We start from the raw sequence: 18,324 nt of genomic DNA on the forward strand, positions 1-18,324 counted from the left end.
CACTTGGCAGCAAGAGCGGAAGTGCTCGTGTCCCTTCTGTCCTCGTTCTTCTATTTCCTCGAGCGACATATACTCTCGACAACTTTTAAAGGGTCAGTTGCCCGTTTTTCTGCGAATTTTCTTGTTAAGGAGCGAAGGGAGGCACTGGGGTTGGCAGTGCGGTCCTGAGCTCCCCCCCGTTCAGCAATTCGGTTAAACATGGCAATGTGAAGTCCACTTCAGATTCACACAAGGGACAAACCTCACGTTCTCGCCGGAAACGCGCATCCCTTCTTTTTAACGTCGTCTTCGCTCTCGTCTCCTCTCACGGGAAAAGCACGAAGGAAGAAATGCCGGTATCTGCGTTCCTAGACAGCCGAGCTTGTTTGCATCGGTAACTAAGCAAAGAAGCGGAATAGACACCGAAGCAGTTCTCTCTCTCTTGCAATTTCTTTCGCAGCTGTTCCTCTTCCGCTTCGAGCCTGCGGTGAGCCGCCGTGTCGTGCCACTTTGTTTCAAGGGAAAATCGCGTGCAAAGCCGCTCCGGGAAACGGCAGCATTTACCGGCGTGGATCAACTCTTCAGTGTACGTACAACTGGCGCCGTGGCATTCCTCAGGAAGGTTCTGCAGCGCACAACTTCGTCCTTCCACCCATGAGTCCGCGTTGATCAGCTTTGAAGCTCTTCCTGCTCAGCCCCTTCGGCCGAGTCTCTCCTAAGGTCTGTTGCTGTTTCTGCGCACACAGGCGACTCTCCGTCTTCCTCGTCTCTTGCTTTCTATCCACGTAGTCCGCGGCTTTAGTTCGCGTCCACCTTCACCCACTTGCTGCGGCCCTACTCTGGAGTGCGCGTTGCTCCCTGCCCTAGTATTGCCGTGGACAACGTGAGCTCTTCTCTTGAGCTCTCCTTCTCGGTCTTTGCATTATTTCTGTATCTGTTCAGTCTTCTGAGTACGAGGCTGCGTTGCAGCCGTCTTCGCAGTCTGTTCTGACGTTGGTGTTTTTGCTTTCGCGTCTCTTGCTGTACGCATTCGCCGCTTTTCGCTTGTGGCTCGTCTTCGTCACGCTTTTCTCCGTCCCCTGGTCCTTCTTCGCCTTTTGTCTCCTCACCGGCTGCTGCCGTCCGCACGGTCGCCTCTTCTTTGTTTGCGCGTTGAGCGTTTTGCGGTTTCTTGTCGCGGCTGCCAATGTTCAGCCTCGTCTCGGGTCTGTATCGGTGGATGTTCTCCTACGACGAGCTGCGTCTGCTCCTTCTCGGCGTGGACGGCAGCGGGAAGACGACCTTTCAGGAGCAGCTGAAGACGCTTTACGCCAAACCAAAGGCATCTCTGGCTCGCTCCGCAACGTCGTCCCCTACCCACATAGGATCTTCGCCTCCCGCAGGCGCGCTCTCTGCGTCGCCTACGACTTGCGCGTCTCCCTGCAGAAACGATGTACGCCTCAGCGGCGAAGCGCTCTCTCCTTCCTCTCAGGCGTCCTCCGTCGCGGGGTCGCCTCCTTGCGCCGCTGCTGCCTCCTCTTCTCTTCTCGCTGCCGCTGCCTCGTCGCTCGACGCACCGCTGCCGCGCGTGCACGCCACGATTGGCTTCAGTCCGCTCAATTTTGTCTTTGAGAGCTTCAGAGTCACCGTGTGGGACGTGGGCGGTCAGGAGTCGCTCCGCGCCATCTGGCCCAACTACTACGCGGATTGCCACTGCGTCGTCTTCTTCGTGGATGCGGCCGATGCGGAGCGGAGGGCGGAGGCGCTCGACGCCTTCCAGTGCATGCGCCGCGAGCTCGCAGACGCCTGGGCGGCGTCTCGAGTGAGCCGGGAATCAGAGGCGCGCTCCTGCGGCCGCGAGGCAGAAGACGAGGAAGAGGAGCTTGCTGGTAGGCTCGACCCGGTTGATCTCCGTGGCGACGCAGCGGCGGGCGACGGCCGCGCGTGTGCGCCGGTGCCTCGCGACCTCGAGGCCCTCGGGGTGCCGCCGGTGCTTCTCGTGGCGAACAAGCAAGATCTGCCGCATGCGATTTCCGCGGAGGCGCTGCGGAGTTTGTTTCTGGGCGCGACGACCCAGCCGCGTGCTGCCCGTGGGGCTCGCGAGCCCGCGCGACCTGGGTGTCGTGACGAGGCCGTGGTCGTCGTGGAGCACACGGCGCGAGACGTCGACAGAGTGAAGGCGCTTCTGAGCACCGCGGCTCGCCTCGGCGCAGCCGCGAAAGCTGTGTTAGACGAAGCGAGCGAGGCCGGAGGCAACGCAGAGAGGAGGGGGAGGGCGCTGCGCGGCAAGGGCGCGGAGTCCGCAGCCAAGAGCGGCGCGCGCCGGTGGAGTGACGACCCACACGCGGGCAGCTTCCCTCAGGGCCACGCGGAAAAGGAACGTGTGGTAGACACGGGAGAGCAACAGGAAGCCTGGAAGAAGCGAGACGGGGGAGAAGAGGGAGCGGAGTTGGCTGCGGGATACGCGCGTGACTCGACTCCGCAGTCGGCCTTTCCCTCCTGCGCGTGGTCGTTGGCGTCGTCCCCCCCGAGGACGCCCAGCGGATGTACCGGCTGTCTCCTGATGCAGGCCTGCCTCCCGAGGCGGGGCTGTCCCCTGCGCTGTCTGTGCCGCCCACCGCGTTGCCGCCTGTTTCGCCTTCGTGCGAGGTGCCTGCTGCATTTGCGCGGCGGCTGTCAGCTGAAGAAGGGAGATACGATTGCCACGAGGGCGCCTTGCAGGGCCGCGGGGCGGGCGTGCTCCGTCTCGGCGTAGCCGCAGGGGCGCCGAGTGGAGACTCGGGGCGGGAGAACGGAGACGCTTGGCGGCAAGCGGCGCAAATCAAAGAGGCCTCTCCGCGGCGTCCTTTGTCTCGCGACTCTCACCGCGCACGCGAGCGAGTCTCGGCTGGCGAGGCGCAGCAGCTTCCGGCGGGGCGTGAAACACAGCTGGCCTGTTGCGAGGGAGAGGGGGAGGGAGAGGCGTCTGGCGCTCAGGAGTGTGGCGAAGAAAGCAGTTTGGACGGACCGGGGCTGTACGACATTGAAGCCGCGAAAGCCAGCTTCGATTTATTCCTGTGTTCGCGCCTCGGTCCCCAGTCTCTCACCTGTCCTCTCGCGGCGCAATCCGGCAAAGCGCCTGCGGCAGGGAGACACGGCTCGAGATAAAGACCTCAAACTTGACTGTGGAGAGTAGCCTCGAGGCTCTGGGGAGCTGGCCTAAACTGATTGCCGCTATAGTAGAACGCGACCGCGGTGCGATCGCGATCAAGCAGTCCAGTGGGGTGGTGGTGTACTGCAATCATAAAGAACTTGGTTGTGTGGACACGTGTGCATTTCATGAAAAGTGTTGGTTTCACATGTCCACGAATTGCCGTTCGCGGCCCCCAGAGCAACTGGCGCCCGACTCCACCGAACAAAGGGGCGTGTTTTACGCGCTTCCACGAGCGCTTTAAAATCTACATGCGCTGCACCTTCGCGCTTCTGTTTCACGAGTTGGGTTTGTAAAATCGCACCTCGCGACGACGGGGGGCGCCCTCGACACGACACTAGAGGCAGCGCAGACTCGTGTGAGGGTAGCCGCAGTCAGCAAAGTGTCACGTGAGCGAGATCTACGCGATCGGGGAAGACGAGTTGACTCACTAGAGCCACGCAGTAGAACAGGCCAGCCGCGAAGTGCACGGAGCCCGGCGAGACGCGTATGGCAGAAACTGAGGTCGCTGTGACAGTGAACAAGGCTGCAGGCGGTTCCGAAGACAGCGATGAGGTTTCGAGTGGGCTCTGGGGGCAGGTGGAGCGTGGCGTGGTTTCGCTTAAATCTCTGCGGCGCTGACGCAGTTAATAAACCGTTTTCAAAAGAAGAGGTGGACAACGGGGCACGCACACAGGCGCCAGACTGCAGGTTCAATTGGGGGGCGATGGCCTGTTTCTTGAAGGGATGAGCGTTGATTTTAGTTCGTGGGAGCTCTGGCGCACGCCGGAGTTTTCTGCTGTCAAGGCTGACATCGTGCCATTTTCTCTTGGCTGAAGCGCATTCTCTTCGCCCCGTAGAAAGGCGGCGGTGAAAAATCGCTGTGGTTCTCCGGAAGAGATGAGAGACTACCGGTTACACTTTTAGATGCTAATTTCCGGCTAAACTTCGACTTATTAAACCAGCCTGGTATCGTCGAAGTCCTCTGTATGATACGATTGAGCGTGGACTATCGAATGAAACAATGTGCTTCAACGCTTGTCTAAGTGTCCAACATCCCTTTCACCTACAACTGTAAGGAACGTAACAAAGCTCCAGGCAAGTAACTTGGTATTCTTCTCTAATTCCCCACACAGTCAGTTGAGGCAGTGCCCTTCGAATGAACTCGCACGCTCTTTGCGTGGTCTCGAGGGCAGATTTGCAAAGCCGTACATTGGCTGAATGAGTTGTCTATCGGTTCGCTCCCGGCACACACTTTCTCTGCCTTGCACGTTTCGAAAGTTCAACTAGAGACACACACGTTTGATGGCCCCAGTTTTCGCGCCTGACAAATTTCTAGCCCTTCTGCTGGGGGTCCAGCACACAAACTGCGTCCTCTTCGGGCTGCTGCGGCTGAAGCTTGTGGCAAGTCTTCCGCGGAGAGCTCCATTTGGGCAGTGAATTGTGTGCGTCATGTTAAGCTAGCGCGATGAGACACGTGTGTGACAGTGACGGTATCGCGTAGGCACGGCGGGAACGAAGTCTGTAACCACATCTTTACATCGGGATATAGTGTGCAAAATGGACTCCTCGGGACGGCCTCCCTACGAGGCTTATTGAAAGGCTCGCGTACAAGTCTGTCTGCTCTTCAAGCTTCGTGAGTCGTGGAGCCTCTGCGACAGCATGTCCCTTTTAACTCTAGTTCGCTCGAACACATCATGTGGAGGAAACCGCAAGAGCGGATGGAGGTCACCAGGGCGTCGTCTGGCAGGCTCGTTTTCCCTAGCCTGTTTCTCAGGGTCACAGTGACTTCCACTGAAATCGAGGGCCTTTTTTGTTCGTACACACGTGCAGCTTCCATCGACGCAGAGTGCGTGTCTAGCACCTCGAGCCTCCCTGACTTCGTGTGACCGACCCCGGGTTGTTCAGTGCCCGTGTCTGTCGAAAGGCACTTTATTCAAAAAGCGTGGAAAGCCAACGGCCTACAGGACGTGTGCAAGCGTTTTCCAGTTGTGAAGCCACAGCAGCAGGGGCAGTCTCAAGTCCCCAACGGGCCGCCGGCGAGCTGCGTAAAGCACTGGCAAGGCGTTCCGACGAGCTCTTCAGGTTCGTTTGAGAGCGTTCCTTTCTGTCAGAAAAGTAGACGCAGGGTGCACGGAGGCAAGGCGAGGTCTCGAGGTTTTCCACCGCTAGCCTTTCCGTTCGTTTCGGAGTGACCACGGCCCCTTCGGGCAACACTCCCGAACTCTCAAGAAAGAGCTGCGCATATCGCGCTCTGTTCAAAGTGAAGCGGTGAAGGTGCTTACGCGAGCAGACTCTCCGAGAGCAAAAGGTGGGAGAAAACGTCGCTTGGCCGTTTTTTTTTCCGCCACGGGACGCGCACGCAACCGCCAGCGCGCACATCCACATGGGCGGGTCGCCGGGGTAGCTAGTTCCGCGGTTTTCTGGGAAACCTCGCATCACTTTTACAGTTCTCGTCGTTTTTCTGATCAAGATGGCAGGTTTTCTTGTTCCCCCTGCGCTGTTCCACTGTGACTTTCGATTATTAGATCAGTCGTGAACCTAGCAGCTGGCGGGCAATGTTTGTCTCCGCCGTGCTCCAACCGGAAGAGACGTTTCGGCAGGCGGAGCTTCGGTCAGGAACGAGCCTTTGCCAGCTCTCGGCGCGATCGTTCTCAGGAGAGGTTCGTTGCCTTCCGTAAGGGGCTCCCTCCATTGTTTCGGAGTTCTTTCCTGACATGTGTGGCGTGCCTTCTTCCTCTCTCTGGCGGGGAGCACGCGTCCACAATGGCTTCTGGCCCTGTCTTTCTTTCGTTCTGCGAGCACTGACCTCGAAGGAGGAGCTCAAGCCTGATGCAGGAGCGCCGTGGGCGTCACGCGTGCGAATCTTACGGGTGCGTTGGCCTGTTGGTGCGTGACCGTGAGCCAGAAAAGAGAAACGGGATATTTCATGTTGTCGTATGTGGCGCTTCAGGGGAGCGGGATGTCCGGAGCGACGTGTAGTTCCCAGGACAGACATGTTAGTCAAATTATTACGGAGGGCAGGGGAGACGCCACGATTCTCCATCGTAGGATATGGGGTTCGTCGCGCTAGGGCAGGGGCGTCGAATGTCTTTCCGTCCGCCAGGACCTTCCAAATTTTTTTCAACCCTTCGTCACGTCGGGTCTACGAAAGGCTGTTGCTGTGTCTGGGATTGTCGACCGGCGCACAGGCCAATGACCGATAGGCGCGCCCCTGGCCCTGCCGCGCGTCCTGTGTCCCTGTCCTCTTGCATTGTGTCGCGGCTCTAGCCGGTCAACAGCTGGAGAAGGCGCATGTTTTTTTGTTTTCCGGAGTTGAGAGACTTTTCAATGCACAATGGTAGAGCCTCCCCGTGTGGTCGGCTCCTCGCTCCCATCCCTCGAGTGCCCTGCCTCTCCCGGCGGGGCTCGGGGGGTAAACGATAGGAAGTCGTTTGGGTCGGCGATCCAAGAGTCGTCACCGCTTGCCTTTCTGGCAACCGAGTTTCGCGACGATGCTGCTCTAAAATCGTGTCAGTGCCCGGCAGACTCTCCCGTCACGTGCGATGGGGAAGTCTCGACGCGCTCTGAAGGGGACTCGACTCGGGAGTCGAGTCCTCCATCTTCCCTTCTGAGTCCAGACGGAGATGAAAAGGCTGTCGGAAGCCAGGCCAGCAGGTCCTGGGCTCTTTCGCGAACGACATCCGACCTGGAGGAACCGGGGCTGTCGTCTCAGGTGACTCCCACGCTGGTCACGGTGTCTTCGTCAGTGTCACCTCGGCTGTACAGACACCTCGTGTTTGTGTATGGAACGCTGAAGCGCGGTATGCCGAATCATCACGTGTTTACCAGGATCGCCCGAGAGGTCGCAGAGATGATCCTGCATCAAAAGGCGTGTTGTTCCGCGTCAGGGCAGGACGGCGCCCACGCTGACTCTGTGCACAACTCGACGGCGGACGCACCTGAAGGCGACTCTGGCCCGGTAGTGTATCTTTTCGACGCGGTCACAGTGGACGCGTATCCCCTGTTCGTGGACGCGAATCAGCGCTACCGCCCTTGTCTTTTCGATGCATGTGGCGTGGGTGAGAAAGTTCGCAGGGAAGTCTACGCCGTCACCGACGAGGTGCTCCACGCCTTGGACACTTTCGAAAGAGTGCCGGAGCACTACTATCGACGGAGCATCCGTCTTAAGGTGAGCCCCTGAATGGTGTTTTCCAACTGCCTTCGAACTCTAACTCGCGCAGGGTGCTTTGTCTGAAGACTCTTCGCGTTGTGAGCGGCGTTGCCATCGAGATGCCGACGAGTGGGGCGAGGAGTGTGTGTGAACGGCTTTCCCTCCTGTTCACACAGGTGGCAGTTGTGGACCAAGGCAAAAATTGGGCTGTAAAAAAAAAGCCGTCCCTTTCGTCTCGTCTTTGTCTTTTGTTGTGTTATCCGCAGGTTGTCCAGGACTCGGCGCCGCAGGGCTCCCCCGCCGAGGTCACGGCCCACGTCTACTTCAACATGCATTTGCAGCTGTTGGCACAGGCTTTCGGGAAGAAGCTTGAGGCCGATGATTCGCTTACCTCGTGCGAGAACAACGACGAACGGGGCGGCGGCCACGGTGCGCACCACGGGGAGAGGGTGGCGTACATCCACAATTATGACACATCGCATGCGCGGCTCTATGTGCCGCGGTTCAGGGCGGCGGAGAGCGCGTTGAAAATGAAGTTGCCTTGTGCAACGGCAACAGAGTTTTCGTTTGCGGGGGGACGCGCGGCTGAACAAGGTGCGTGACTCAACACCCAGGAGCGGAGGCCTTCCCCTGCGCAGAAGCGCTCAGCCATGCCGAACGCGGGGCGTCGAGCGCCCCGTTTTTGACAGCTTTTTCCTTCGAAAGCACGTTTGAGTTGCGCGTCAAGGCTGCGCTGTTGCACATAACTTTTTGGCTGGCGGCTGAGAAACGCCAGGCCTCGCGTGCCCAGCGTACCTGTCAGACACAACTTGCGACGTCTCGTTTCGCCTATCTGGCGCCTTCCGCAATCATCTGAAGCGCAGTGAAGATAGCGAAACCGGCAGCGTGGTGTGCATTAACGTAGATGGCAAGTTTTCATCTGCGTGATTTTGGGATTCGCGTGTCGTGCGAGACGGGAGACTGCAACTTGAAGACTCGGGCGCCGGGTGTCTGTAAAAGCACGGGAGGCGCAGCGTGTTCCTTGAAAATGACGACGAATCCCGCGCCAGTAGAAAGGCGCTAAAACCGATTCCTGTTGCGTGAAGGTATCTACCTGCTGCGGCGTCGCGGCGTGCGTGCGGGTCACCGCGATGCGTGGCAAACATTTACTCTTTTTCGTAGCTGCCTCCGGAGTTATGTAAAATATCGAGGCAGATCGGTTTCGGATGACCTAACGGAAGATAAGTGGTACCGAGGGTGATGATGACGAGATCGCCATGCCCGCGCACAGGCGCTACGGCTGAAGAAGCAGGATGTTGCTCGTGGCGCATGCGCCGCGTGCACCGTGATTGTTTCAGCATTGTGCCTGCGTGTCGGGCTTCAGTGTATTCAAAGGTTTGACGTCTTTTATCGGTGCTCAGTGTTTACTCCTTTGAAGTCTGTCACAGAACATTTGGCGGAATTCGCGTGCGTGAAAGATCGATTTCATACGTGAGAAGCTTGTTCCGAGCAGTCTGGGTACTCGGACAACTCGTTGCGTCAAGGTCCTCTCTGCATTGAACCTCAGCTTTTTGTGTCTCGTATGGTCTCCGCGGTGATGCGTTGATGACCGAAGGAACCTTCCTCGTGAGCAAGAAGACGTGAATGTGGCATTCCACGAAGTTGCCCATGAGGCCTGTATACAGTCGTATACGGCGGACTAGGGCTTGCCTGCCTAACTTGCCTAGATGGTCAAGGATGCGGAGGAAGGAACGTTCCGAGCATTCTGGGTACTCGGACAACTCGCTGCTTCAAGGTCCTCCCTACAGTTCGCACTGTTTCGATGCACGAATCGCAAACAATGCTCGAATCGGGTTTCACGTTACCTCTCCACCTAGAGCGGACGCAGTAGTGGAGAACCTACCGATTTATCTTTTCTCGAGGGTGGAGCTCTCGCTGCGCAGTGCGTCGCTAGCAGACCGGTAGATGCAGACACTGAACGAGCTCGGAAGGCTCGCGAACACGCGGCGGCTGTCACTGCTGTCGCTGCTCTTTGCTCATAGGCGGCGGTTCCACTGCGTGGCATTTTGAGGATGGCGAAAGTTATTTTGCTCGCCAGAAGCACACCAATGCACTGCCCAAGTAGATTTGATTGCCGCGCAATCATATCGCGGGAGGCGGCGGTTTGATGAGTAGTAATGTTGCACTCACGAAATCCTACAGACGCGCGACCTTCGAAGGCTTTGATCGCGTTCCTGAACGCCGACACAACTATATCTGTAATGTACGTCGCACGGGGAGTCGCTGCGACATTTTGAGCTCTCTGTCCGCCATGGGAAGCGTCTTTTCCGTGGGGGGTATTTCTTCGGTCGCATGTATGAAGGAACCAAATCAGTGCACACGCAAGCAAGTGAAAAGAGAACTCGTTCGACGCAGTGTCGGAACCTACAGGGAATTCACATCATTGTGCAGCCGGCTGAGCTGCGTCACGCCATATAGTGCTGAAGGGCTTCCAACTAGGCATTCCTGCGTGAAACGGACACCCCCAAAAACAGGCGTATGACAAGATGGGTAGTACAGTGGAGCCCTGATGATACGTGCTTACTATGTGCGGTGCGCGGCGTTCGCCAGGAGCTACCGGCTGCTGGCAGATTCCGCTTGCAGATCCCCCTTCACCATCAGTTCAAGGGTGGGACCGCTCGGAAATCTGCAGGGAACGCATGGGTGCGGTGTGGGACTTCCTTGTGTTCCACCGTCGCCTGAAAATCCACTCGCTTGTTCATGGAGGAAGTGGCACAACCTCTCCTATCGTTACTCCTTCCGACCCCCCGACCCCGCCCCCCCCCAGCCGCCGCGAGCGACACACAAGGCCGACTGGCCTCGTTATGCGGCATTCCCGCGCCCCTCTTGCTCCTGCCTTGCACTTTCGTGAAAGGTGTGACCGCACGTGTGCTGTAGCAAGTTTCACCCATGCCTTGGTCCTTCAGGACAAGCAACCTGTCGGGATCGCGAAGGGAAGGACTGCACTTCCTGCAATGCTCAGTTGCACCCGAAGCGTCCGCTTCGCCTTGAAGCCAGGCGAGCCGTGTTCACGTTCAAGATGATACTCTGAAAATGATGAAATGACCTGCCCTCACTCCTCTGCTGTGCGCCTCTCGCCCGAGCCAGGGATGCGGGCGCCTTGCGCCGTACACCGTTCCGGGCTTGTACGTTAGCCGTTCGTTCCAACTTCACAACAGCCCGCTCTCTCCACGACTGCATGGCGCGATCCTCTTTCCAAATGCACTAGCGTAGGCGCCTCCCTAGTTTGCCCGCCGCGCGCGTTTTGTCTCCCAGCATTCGGTGTTGACGCGTGGAGAAACGGCACGGCTCCGAGTGCAGGTTCCGGGGGTTCCGGGGTCTGCAGACACGCAGAAGTAAAAACTGCAACGAAGCGAGAGGCACAGAGTATCCATTGCATGTCTCTCTCGCTAGCCTCGGAGGCCTCGCAAACCGGGCTCGCATTTCCGCACGCGCGTGTCTCGATGGAGACAGTCGCACCGCGGCGTCTTTTCGTTGAGACATGCGCAGAAGCTCCCGGTATTTGCCCATTTCTCCGCATCCTTCTCTTCTCGGCGCGTAGGTCAGAACAGTGGTTAGGTCTTTTTTAGTGCAGCATCGTAGAAAGTGCGCCCACGGAGAGAAAACACTTTCCGCCGCCATTTCTTTCGACTGCGCGTTGCCTGTTGGCTTCGACGCCCCGGTCCTCCTGGTGGGTTCGTCGTCCGCACGCTCTTCGCTGCTGTCTCGCCTCTTATTCCACATTACCCCCCCAGAGATGGGTTTTCTGTGCAGTTGTGCGCGCATGCTTTGTTCTTTCACCTCTTTTGTCGAAAAGCGAAGGCGGCGGCGGTGGCAGGACATGGCTTGCAGTGCAGAGGATCGCCTGCATAAGCACACGCATACACAACGCAGCCTAAACGCTGGCGAGTTACACATTCCTTCTGAAGGCCCTCTCTCTCCCTGGTCCTTCTCTATCTTCCTTCGCGCGCCTTGTAGACGAAGCATCTCCCGCCCCTTTACGCCGCGTGTCTCCTTTGCCTCCCTGTGAACTTCTGTCGCCTCGCTTTTTGCCGCAAGTTCGTAGTTTTCTGGTTGCCGCTGCATAGTTCCTATGCCGCAAATCGAGATATAGGAGAGCCTACGTAGCGAGAAGACCGCAGTCTTTGTCCTCAGACTCTTTTCGTCTCCGATTGGGGCGGACATCACCATGGCGACTCCGTCCTTGCGGCAACGATTCTGGTTTGTGTTTCCTTCCTTTCGAAAAAAACGCCTTTTCCCTGTCTCTCTCTGGGTGCTTATCAACGCCCTCTCTTTCTTCGTGTGCGCGTCTACGCTTCCGAGGCTGCTGTTTCACCATATTGTGCCCCCTGCGTCAAGTCCGCCGCCTCTCTCTCCCCTTTTTTCTGCTCTTTCGCACCGTTTGTTTTCACTCTCCGCCTTTGCTCGCGCCTCTTCTCTGTTTTCTGAGACCCGCATCGTTGGAATCTCAGGTAGACGACGTGACCGACGCCGGTCGAGACTTTCGCCTCCACTCTCGCCTCACTCTTCTGCCTCTTCTGTCTCTGTTTCGTGCTCGCTGTCTCCTTTCCTGTTTTGCCTGTCTTTCCTGGGGCCTCTCGTGAGCGGGGCGTTCTCCACAGCTCGCGAAAGCCGCTCTTCTACTCGCCGCTTGGCCTTCGCTCGTAGGCGTGTGCCTCAACTCAAATCCAGGGCGCTGCCTCCGTCCCGTTGCACGTCTTCTCACTCTTCTACTTCATCCGGTTTTCCTTCAAACTTTGAATTTTTGCCGTCTGCGCCTGCTTCTCTGCACACTGCTAGTTTTGTCTCTCGTGGACCTCCGGCGTCGACTGATTCTTTTGCTGTCTCTCGGCCCTCTCGTCCTCTCTCTCTCGCCACCTCGCTGTTGGCGTCTCCTCTCTCCTCGCTGCGGAAAGCAGAGAGAGAAGCGTGGAGCGACAGGCGAGGCCGAAACGGGAAACCGACAGACAGCCGCCTCAACAGCAGCTACGACTTCGGAGGTACGCCGGCGGGGACTCTGAACTCTCGACACCTTTCACATCACAGTTGCGTGGCGCCGCTCGGCGGCCGGCTGGCGGTGATGCGGACTGTGCGCGTGCATCTCCGCCTAGTTCGATTCTTTGAAAGATGCCCACCAAGTTCGGCCTGTTTCTAGAGGAACGTGTCGAGCTCCATCCTCGGTTTCCTCGTCGAATGCGTCTGACATCTTTCTGTCAATGTACCTGCCGAGAGCCTCCTTCACAACTCTATCCGCCTTGCTGTGAATTTCTCTCCTCCGCGGCCTGCGGCGTGGCTCTGTCGCTTTGGGCAGGGGCTAGCCGTCATCCGTCGGTCTTCTTTTTCCTCGTTATCTCTCCGCGTTTGTCTCTCTGGAAGCGAGAATGCGTGTGCGGTGTGTTTGGGCTTTTTTATGGATTTTTGCGATTTTAAAGGATTTTTCCCTGCGTGTCGGCGCGCTCTTCCGCAGGCTTTCCGCTCTCGACCGAAGACGACGACCCCGCAGGGGACGCAGGAGCTCCAGAAGATGACGACGAGAAGCTTCTGCAGACGCTCGGCGGCCGCACCAAGTCTTTGGCTGGGGGCGAGCCCTTCGAAGGCGTGCTGAGCAACGAAGAACTTCGCGAGATGGTCAGGCAGGGATACATTTACCCGCCAGATGAGCACCTCGCCGACCCTGTCTCTGCGCCGTTCCTCATCGACGGACCGCAGTTCAACGGCAGCAGCGCCTTCGCCTCGCCGCCCTACGGACCGATGGCAAGAATGGTTCCCTACAACCGGTAAGCCGCCGCTCTGCACCACAACCCGTCTCGTCTTCTAGCCTGTATCGTCAGTCGGCCTGCCGCAGACGGCGGAGGCTTGCCTGCGTGCCGCAGGAAACGTCAGTCGGCGACAGCGGGGGCACACAGGCCAGTACGAGGGGTCTGAAGCCCGTCGAGGCCTGAGGCTTTCAGCTTGGGGGATAAGGGTGAATGTGGCGCGGACTCGTCCTAGCAGTCGCTTCCGGCGTCGCACACAGCTGTGTATGCATGAACATCGAGCGTGTGCGTGCGCGTGCGAGTCTGGGAGTCTTTTCTGGAGGAGCCAAATCAGTAGGTAAGCCACGACGACGGTAGCGACTCCCCGGCCGCGATGCCTGCACTCTTGATCGGTGCCAGCCGTGCATAGGGCTGTGTATGGATATGGACGACTGCCTGTTAATGAACGCATGAGTTATGTGCATGGATGCTTGTGGAAGAACGCGCATCTACATCGAGTTACATGCGCGGCTTTCACGCGTCTGCCGTCAGGTCCTTGAGCGTGATTCCTTCCTTCTCCGACGTCGGGCGGCGGGACTTCGACCCGCCGGTCCCTGAAGTGAACGCCACCGCGCAGATTGAGGACTTTTGGCGGTTGGTGGAAAACAGGACGACTGACTGGGACTTTTTCTCTCCTCCGGGGAGCCGGTTCGAGCGCACCGAGACCGGGGTGGTCATGACCCCCCCAATCTTTCCTAATCGCGTCTATTTCTTCACGCGCGAAGACCTCGAGGACGGCGTCTACGACGACCCCTACGCCGACGGCCTCGTGAAGAGCGCCAACGCGAGCTACTTGAACCCTGCATCGCCCATGCTGAAAACCGGCCGGCGCAGAGACGCGCACCGCCGAACGGACACAGGTGAGGCCGCACGCCGGGAGCGCAGGGGGAAACTTTCGTCGAGGGAGAGAAGGGGGCTGGGGTGAAGGGGGACGAAAAACGACAGCGAGCTGGGGCTGGACGAGAGAGAACTCGCGATAGGTGGAGAGGGGCTAGAAAGAGTGAGACGCGCGACACGCAGCGAGCAAGAGAACGTAGAAAACGGAGAGGGACAGGCAGGGCGTCCCTTGAAACCTGTACGCGCGCGTGCCGAAGAACAGTCTAGTTCGAAAGCACACGCCCCAGGCCATCGAAATGTCTGCTCATGCAGAGATACATGCGCGCGGGTCAGCGTGTGTAGTGAGCGGAGACCTGCGGTGAGAGACAGCGCGATTCCGCGAAGGCAGGGGCGCTGGCTGCGAATGCTGAAGAGAAGGTGCCCGCCGTATGCCGCCGCGAGGCCAGCGCGTGAGGCACTTTCAGAGATATCCAGACCGATAGGCGGTGACGCTCTCTGTTGTTGCCCTCAGGGCAGAAGCAAAAGCGGCGCTGGCGGATGGACGACGTCGAAGACGATATTCCGCGAGGCAACTGGACTATGAAAAACGACATTTACAAGGTAGACAGACGCTTCGCGCTGTTTCGGCTCTCCGTATATCCTCGTATGTCAACGCTGGACAGACACGCCGCCAGCCACCCGCCAGCCTCATAGTCCCCTTTCAGTGCCCTGCATCTCCGTACAAGCCTTAATGTGCTTAGCCGAGCGTGCGCGTCGCCGCGGATGCGCGTGGCTTTTGTCTGCAGTCGGGCGCGGATGCAGGCGCTGCGCTCGCGTTCATGCCTCTCTGCACACCCAGGAACCTGCGGCCTCGCCAGAGGGGCCTCTGTGCGATCTCTCTACATCGTCCGACCGTCCCTCCAAGGCGCATGCCTTCAGCGCGCTCGACGGCCAGCGAGCGACCGTTTCGCTGTGCGGCTGTCTTCTGGCCCCGTTTGGACTCGAGCATGCACGCAAGCGAGCTGGCGTGACGCCACCCTCTCGCGCCTTCTGGCTGCGCCTTGAATTTCGGGGGTCCAGGAACAGCAAGTGGGGTGAGGCGCGCCCTGCGTCAGTGCGTTGCCCCCCTCCGCCTGCGGCCTGTGACAGCCCGCGAGAAGCTCGTGTGTCTGCTTTCTCAGGACATGCTCGACTCGATCGACTGGGAACGGGAATGGCCACATGCGCATGACCAGAACTACTTCAAGCGGTGAGCGACTCTTTGTCGCGTGTGCACTGGTTCAGGGTCGGTGACAGTGCGGCGAGTCTGGAAGCGTTGTCTGTGGGATTCGCAGTTCGTGAGCAAGAGGCGCGCTCAGGGGTCGTCGAGCGCTTCTAGGCACTGCGGTCAACGCGCCCCGCGGGCGCCTCGCTCAGGCTCGTTCAGCGACCCCTCGCTTCTCTTCGAGGGTTGGAAACGGGGTTTGCGCGTGGCGTGTGCTCCCTCGCAGCTCGGACGTGGCGACGCTTCTTGGGGACAACGACCGGAACGACGACAGCTACTGGGATCCGCAGTTCCTCGGCGGCGTTGACACTTACCCGAAGGCGCACGCCGGCGGGTTGAACTTCACCTGGCCGCTGTTCTGGGTGCCCTGGCTCGCCAAGAAGTTCCCGCGCAGAGGCGGGCAGCCGATCAAGTCCGAAATCTTCAACCTCGGCGGCGTCGAGCCTCTACAGGTGAGACGGACCCGAGACACCACGCGGGCTGCAGCTCGGGGAGAGGAGACACGTGAGCGGGGGGGGGGGGGGGGGGGGGGCGGGGGGCGGGGGCGGAGGGTTCGTTGGCGGAGTCTCCTTGCATTTCGACGTCGCGCCTGGGGTCCCAGCGCCGCCTCGTCGTGCGCCGCCGGCCGCGACCGATTCAGGTGCCTCTCGTGCGTCCGTTTGTGATGCTGCCGCGCCTCTGCGCTTCAGAAGCTCCGTTTTTGAGGTCTGCGTGCAGCTCTGGTTCTACCCGGATGGCTGCGAGTCGTCGCACCCGGGCTTCTGCGCCGTCAAGCTCGTCTCGCGGCCGGGATGGAATCTGCCTTTCCCCATCAAACTCTGGATCAAAGGCGGCACGCTGCGGCTTCCGGTCCCCACCTCGACGCCGAATGGGAGCAACGAGGGCGACGCACCGGGCGGCGGAGAGAAGGCGAGAGAAGAGACACGGTGGATCAAGTTTCGCAGCCAGGTCACCGCTGGACCCTTCAGACGCGAGGAAGCAGACTACGTCGCCTACTCTTTCAGCTTCTGCAGGTAACTGGCAGCGCGCGTGTTGGGAACCTGAAGCACCGCAGGGGTTTCGGCCCTTCTCGCTCCTTGCCAATTGCCAGAAGGACTCAACCATGTGCACTAAGGCCTCGTGCCCCGTGTGTGCGCGCCTGCCCTCCCACTACGCGTCTAGCCCTGTCTACATGTACACATGTATATAGGCGGACTTACATATACATGCGGTGAATCCGACGCGAACGCTCATGGAAATAGCTGAGTCGCTGTCAACAGTAAAGCTGGGAGTATAGCTCTCCGTGGCCACGTCCGTGTGAACGTTTTATATTTAGGAGAGACGCGCGTGTCGGCGCTCTTGTTGGCGGGAGACTCCACGTGTTGTTCATGCTGCTTGAGGGTTTCTCGACTTTTTACGTTCAGTGCTGTCTTTTAACGACGACGTTGCTCTCAAACATCCGGCTTTCTTCGTCTCTTCGCTGTGTGGCGTCTGAGAGCCCCCGGGTCCTAGACGTTTCCGTGCTCCCGGTCGGTTTGTCGTCCGTTACCTCTGTTTGTTGCGTTAGATGCATTTTTACCACATTCTCGTTTCGAAATCGCGAAGCAAACACCGACAGGCGCTGGGTGTAAACGCCGACAGGCGCTGGGTGTCAGGCGCTTCGCACAATCGCCGCGTGCCCCGTCTCCTCTGCGTCTCCCCTCAGCCCGTCCAGTTTTCTGTTGCGCAGCTCGCTTGTGATGTTCACTCGAGAAGGACCCGCGTGTGTTTCACTGTCGCCTCCGCTGCTCTTTGAATATCTTCGCTCCCCACCGTCAGCGCCTCTCGGTTTCGCGTGCGTTTTCTCCTCTCTGGTGTTAGGCTGCTTGACAAGCGCAGCTTCAGAACGTCTCCGCGCCCGCCTTTCCCGCCGTTCTGCCCCGACGCCTCTGCCCCGAGTGCGCCGATTGTCTTCAATCCGGAGACAGATGTCGTGCTCGGCGCAGCTGGCGACATCGAGCTCGGCGTCGCGGTCGCCGAAGACTCCTGGGACTGGGACGACGGCCATTGGAGCCTCGAGCAGTGGCTAAAGCTTCAGTCTGCCTACCCTGACGACCTCGAGATCGAGACAATTCTGCCAGCCAGGTAACTGCCTGCGAAGCGCATTCGCCTTGGAGCGTGACCTCGGTCGCTTGGAAGCTGAAAGCGGAATCGTTATCAAGCACTAGGTAGTCACAGACACCGAAAATCCGTGAGAGCGTGAACGTCGGCGAACAGAGCGGGCGCCAAGGCTACACACTGCCATAAGTCGACATGAGTCATGTCGCCCTGGCGCAGGCGACGCTGCGGACACACCCGACAAAGTCGCGCGGCACAGTCCGTTAGGTGGGCGAGTCGACGTGGCGCGCACGAAGCCTCTCTGCTGTTGATTCTTGGCTCTCTCGTGTCTGTTCTGCGCGGCGCAGCTTTACCAACAGCGACATGTTTGAGAACTATAAGTATCGCGATGTCCCAGACAAGCACTTCGCTAAGTACCTGCCGCCAATGCTGCCGCCTCTCAACCTCTCAGACGACCAGCTGGAGCAAGTCTATTCGTTCCCGCGGCGCCACGGCTATTGATGACCGTTAGGTTGACTGTCGCGCGTCCCCCGTCTTTGTTCGACGCCGGCCGCTTGCCTGTCTGCCGCTGCTCGCGTGTGTGGTTCCGTGCTGCGTCCCTGCCTTCCTGGATTTTCTCACTTTTCTCTGTGCGAAAGAACTTTGTGTAGGAGGGGCTCTGGATTGACATTGTTTTCACGTCTTCAACTTTGCCGCCGAGGGGCCCCCTCTGCAGTCCTCTTTCTGGGGTGATACGCCTCGTCTAATGTAGTCTTTCTGAGGTTACTGTCTGAGTGGTGTTGCGCGCACGACACCGAGTAACGGTAGCTTCTTTTGCGGAGTGAAAGGCGGCAGAGGGGCGCTGGTATACGCGAATGAGACGTCGTCGGGCGTCTCTGCTACCCAAGCAATCGGCTCTAAGTTATCTCACGTGAGCCGGAAGGACGAGTGCGCCGTCACGTGAATGCTGCACGCTTGTTGACAAGCTGCTTCGTTTGTTAAGGTGTTCACCTGACTTAGCACGGGACAGAGTTTCTGTAGTTAGACTGGCTTAAACCGGATCAGAGGCCGATCCGGTGTGTCTGTCGTAGCTGAT

At 58.9% G+C, this 18,324-nt stretch overlaps 3 protein-coding genes across 3 annotated transcripts; all 3 read left to right on the forward strand.

Annotated features, from left to right (window-relative positions):
• Positions 1-1,165: 1,165 nt before the first annotated feature.
• On the forward strand, positions 1,166-3,105 carry BESB_045630 (uncharacterized protein; the record flags this gene model as incomplete). The annotated part of the gene is made up of 2 exons (XM_029363014.1): positions 1,166-2,344; positions 2,491-3,105. 2 exons carry the CDS (start codon positions 1,166-1,168, stop codon positions 3,103-3,105), a joined length of 1,794 nt encoding a protein of 597 aa, XP_029220380.1.
• Positions 3,106-6,464: 3,359 nt separating this feature from the next.
• BESB_045640 (AIG2 family protein) lies at positions 6,465-7,882 on the forward strand (the record flags this gene model as incomplete). Its single annotated transcript, XM_029363015.1, has 2 exons — positions 6,465-7,298; positions 7,547-7,882. The coding sequence occupies 2 exons, from the start codon at positions 6,465-6,467 to the stop codon at positions 7,880-7,882; spliced, it is 1,170 nt and encodes a 389-aa protein (XP_029220381.1).
• A 3,605-nt stretch (positions 7,883-11,487) lies between these two features.
• BESB_045650 (uncharacterized protein) lies at positions 11,488-17,750 on the forward strand (the record flags this gene model as incomplete). The annotated part of the gene is made up of 10 exons (XM_029363016.1): positions 11,488-11,770; positions 12,218-12,298; positions 12,766-13,075; positions 13,586-13,953; positions 14,442-14,530; positions 15,091-15,158; positions 15,400-15,625; positions 15,891-16,186; positions 17,013-17,276; positions 17,597-17,750. 10 exons carry the CDS (start codon positions 11,488-11,490, stop codon positions 17,748-17,750), a joined length of 2,139 nt encoding a protein of 712 aa, XP_029220382.1.
• Between the last annotated feature and the right edge of the window lie 574 nt (positions 17,751-18,324).

This window comes from Besnoitia besnoiti, chromosome III (genome assembly GCF_002563875.1).
Source record: "Besnoitia besnoiti strain Bb-Ger1 chromosome III, whole genome shotgun sequence".
In the NCBI taxonomy this organism is placed as follows: domain Eukaryota; phylum Apicomplexa; class Conoidasida; order Eucoccidiorida; family Sarcocystidae; genus Besnoitia; species Besnoitia besnoiti.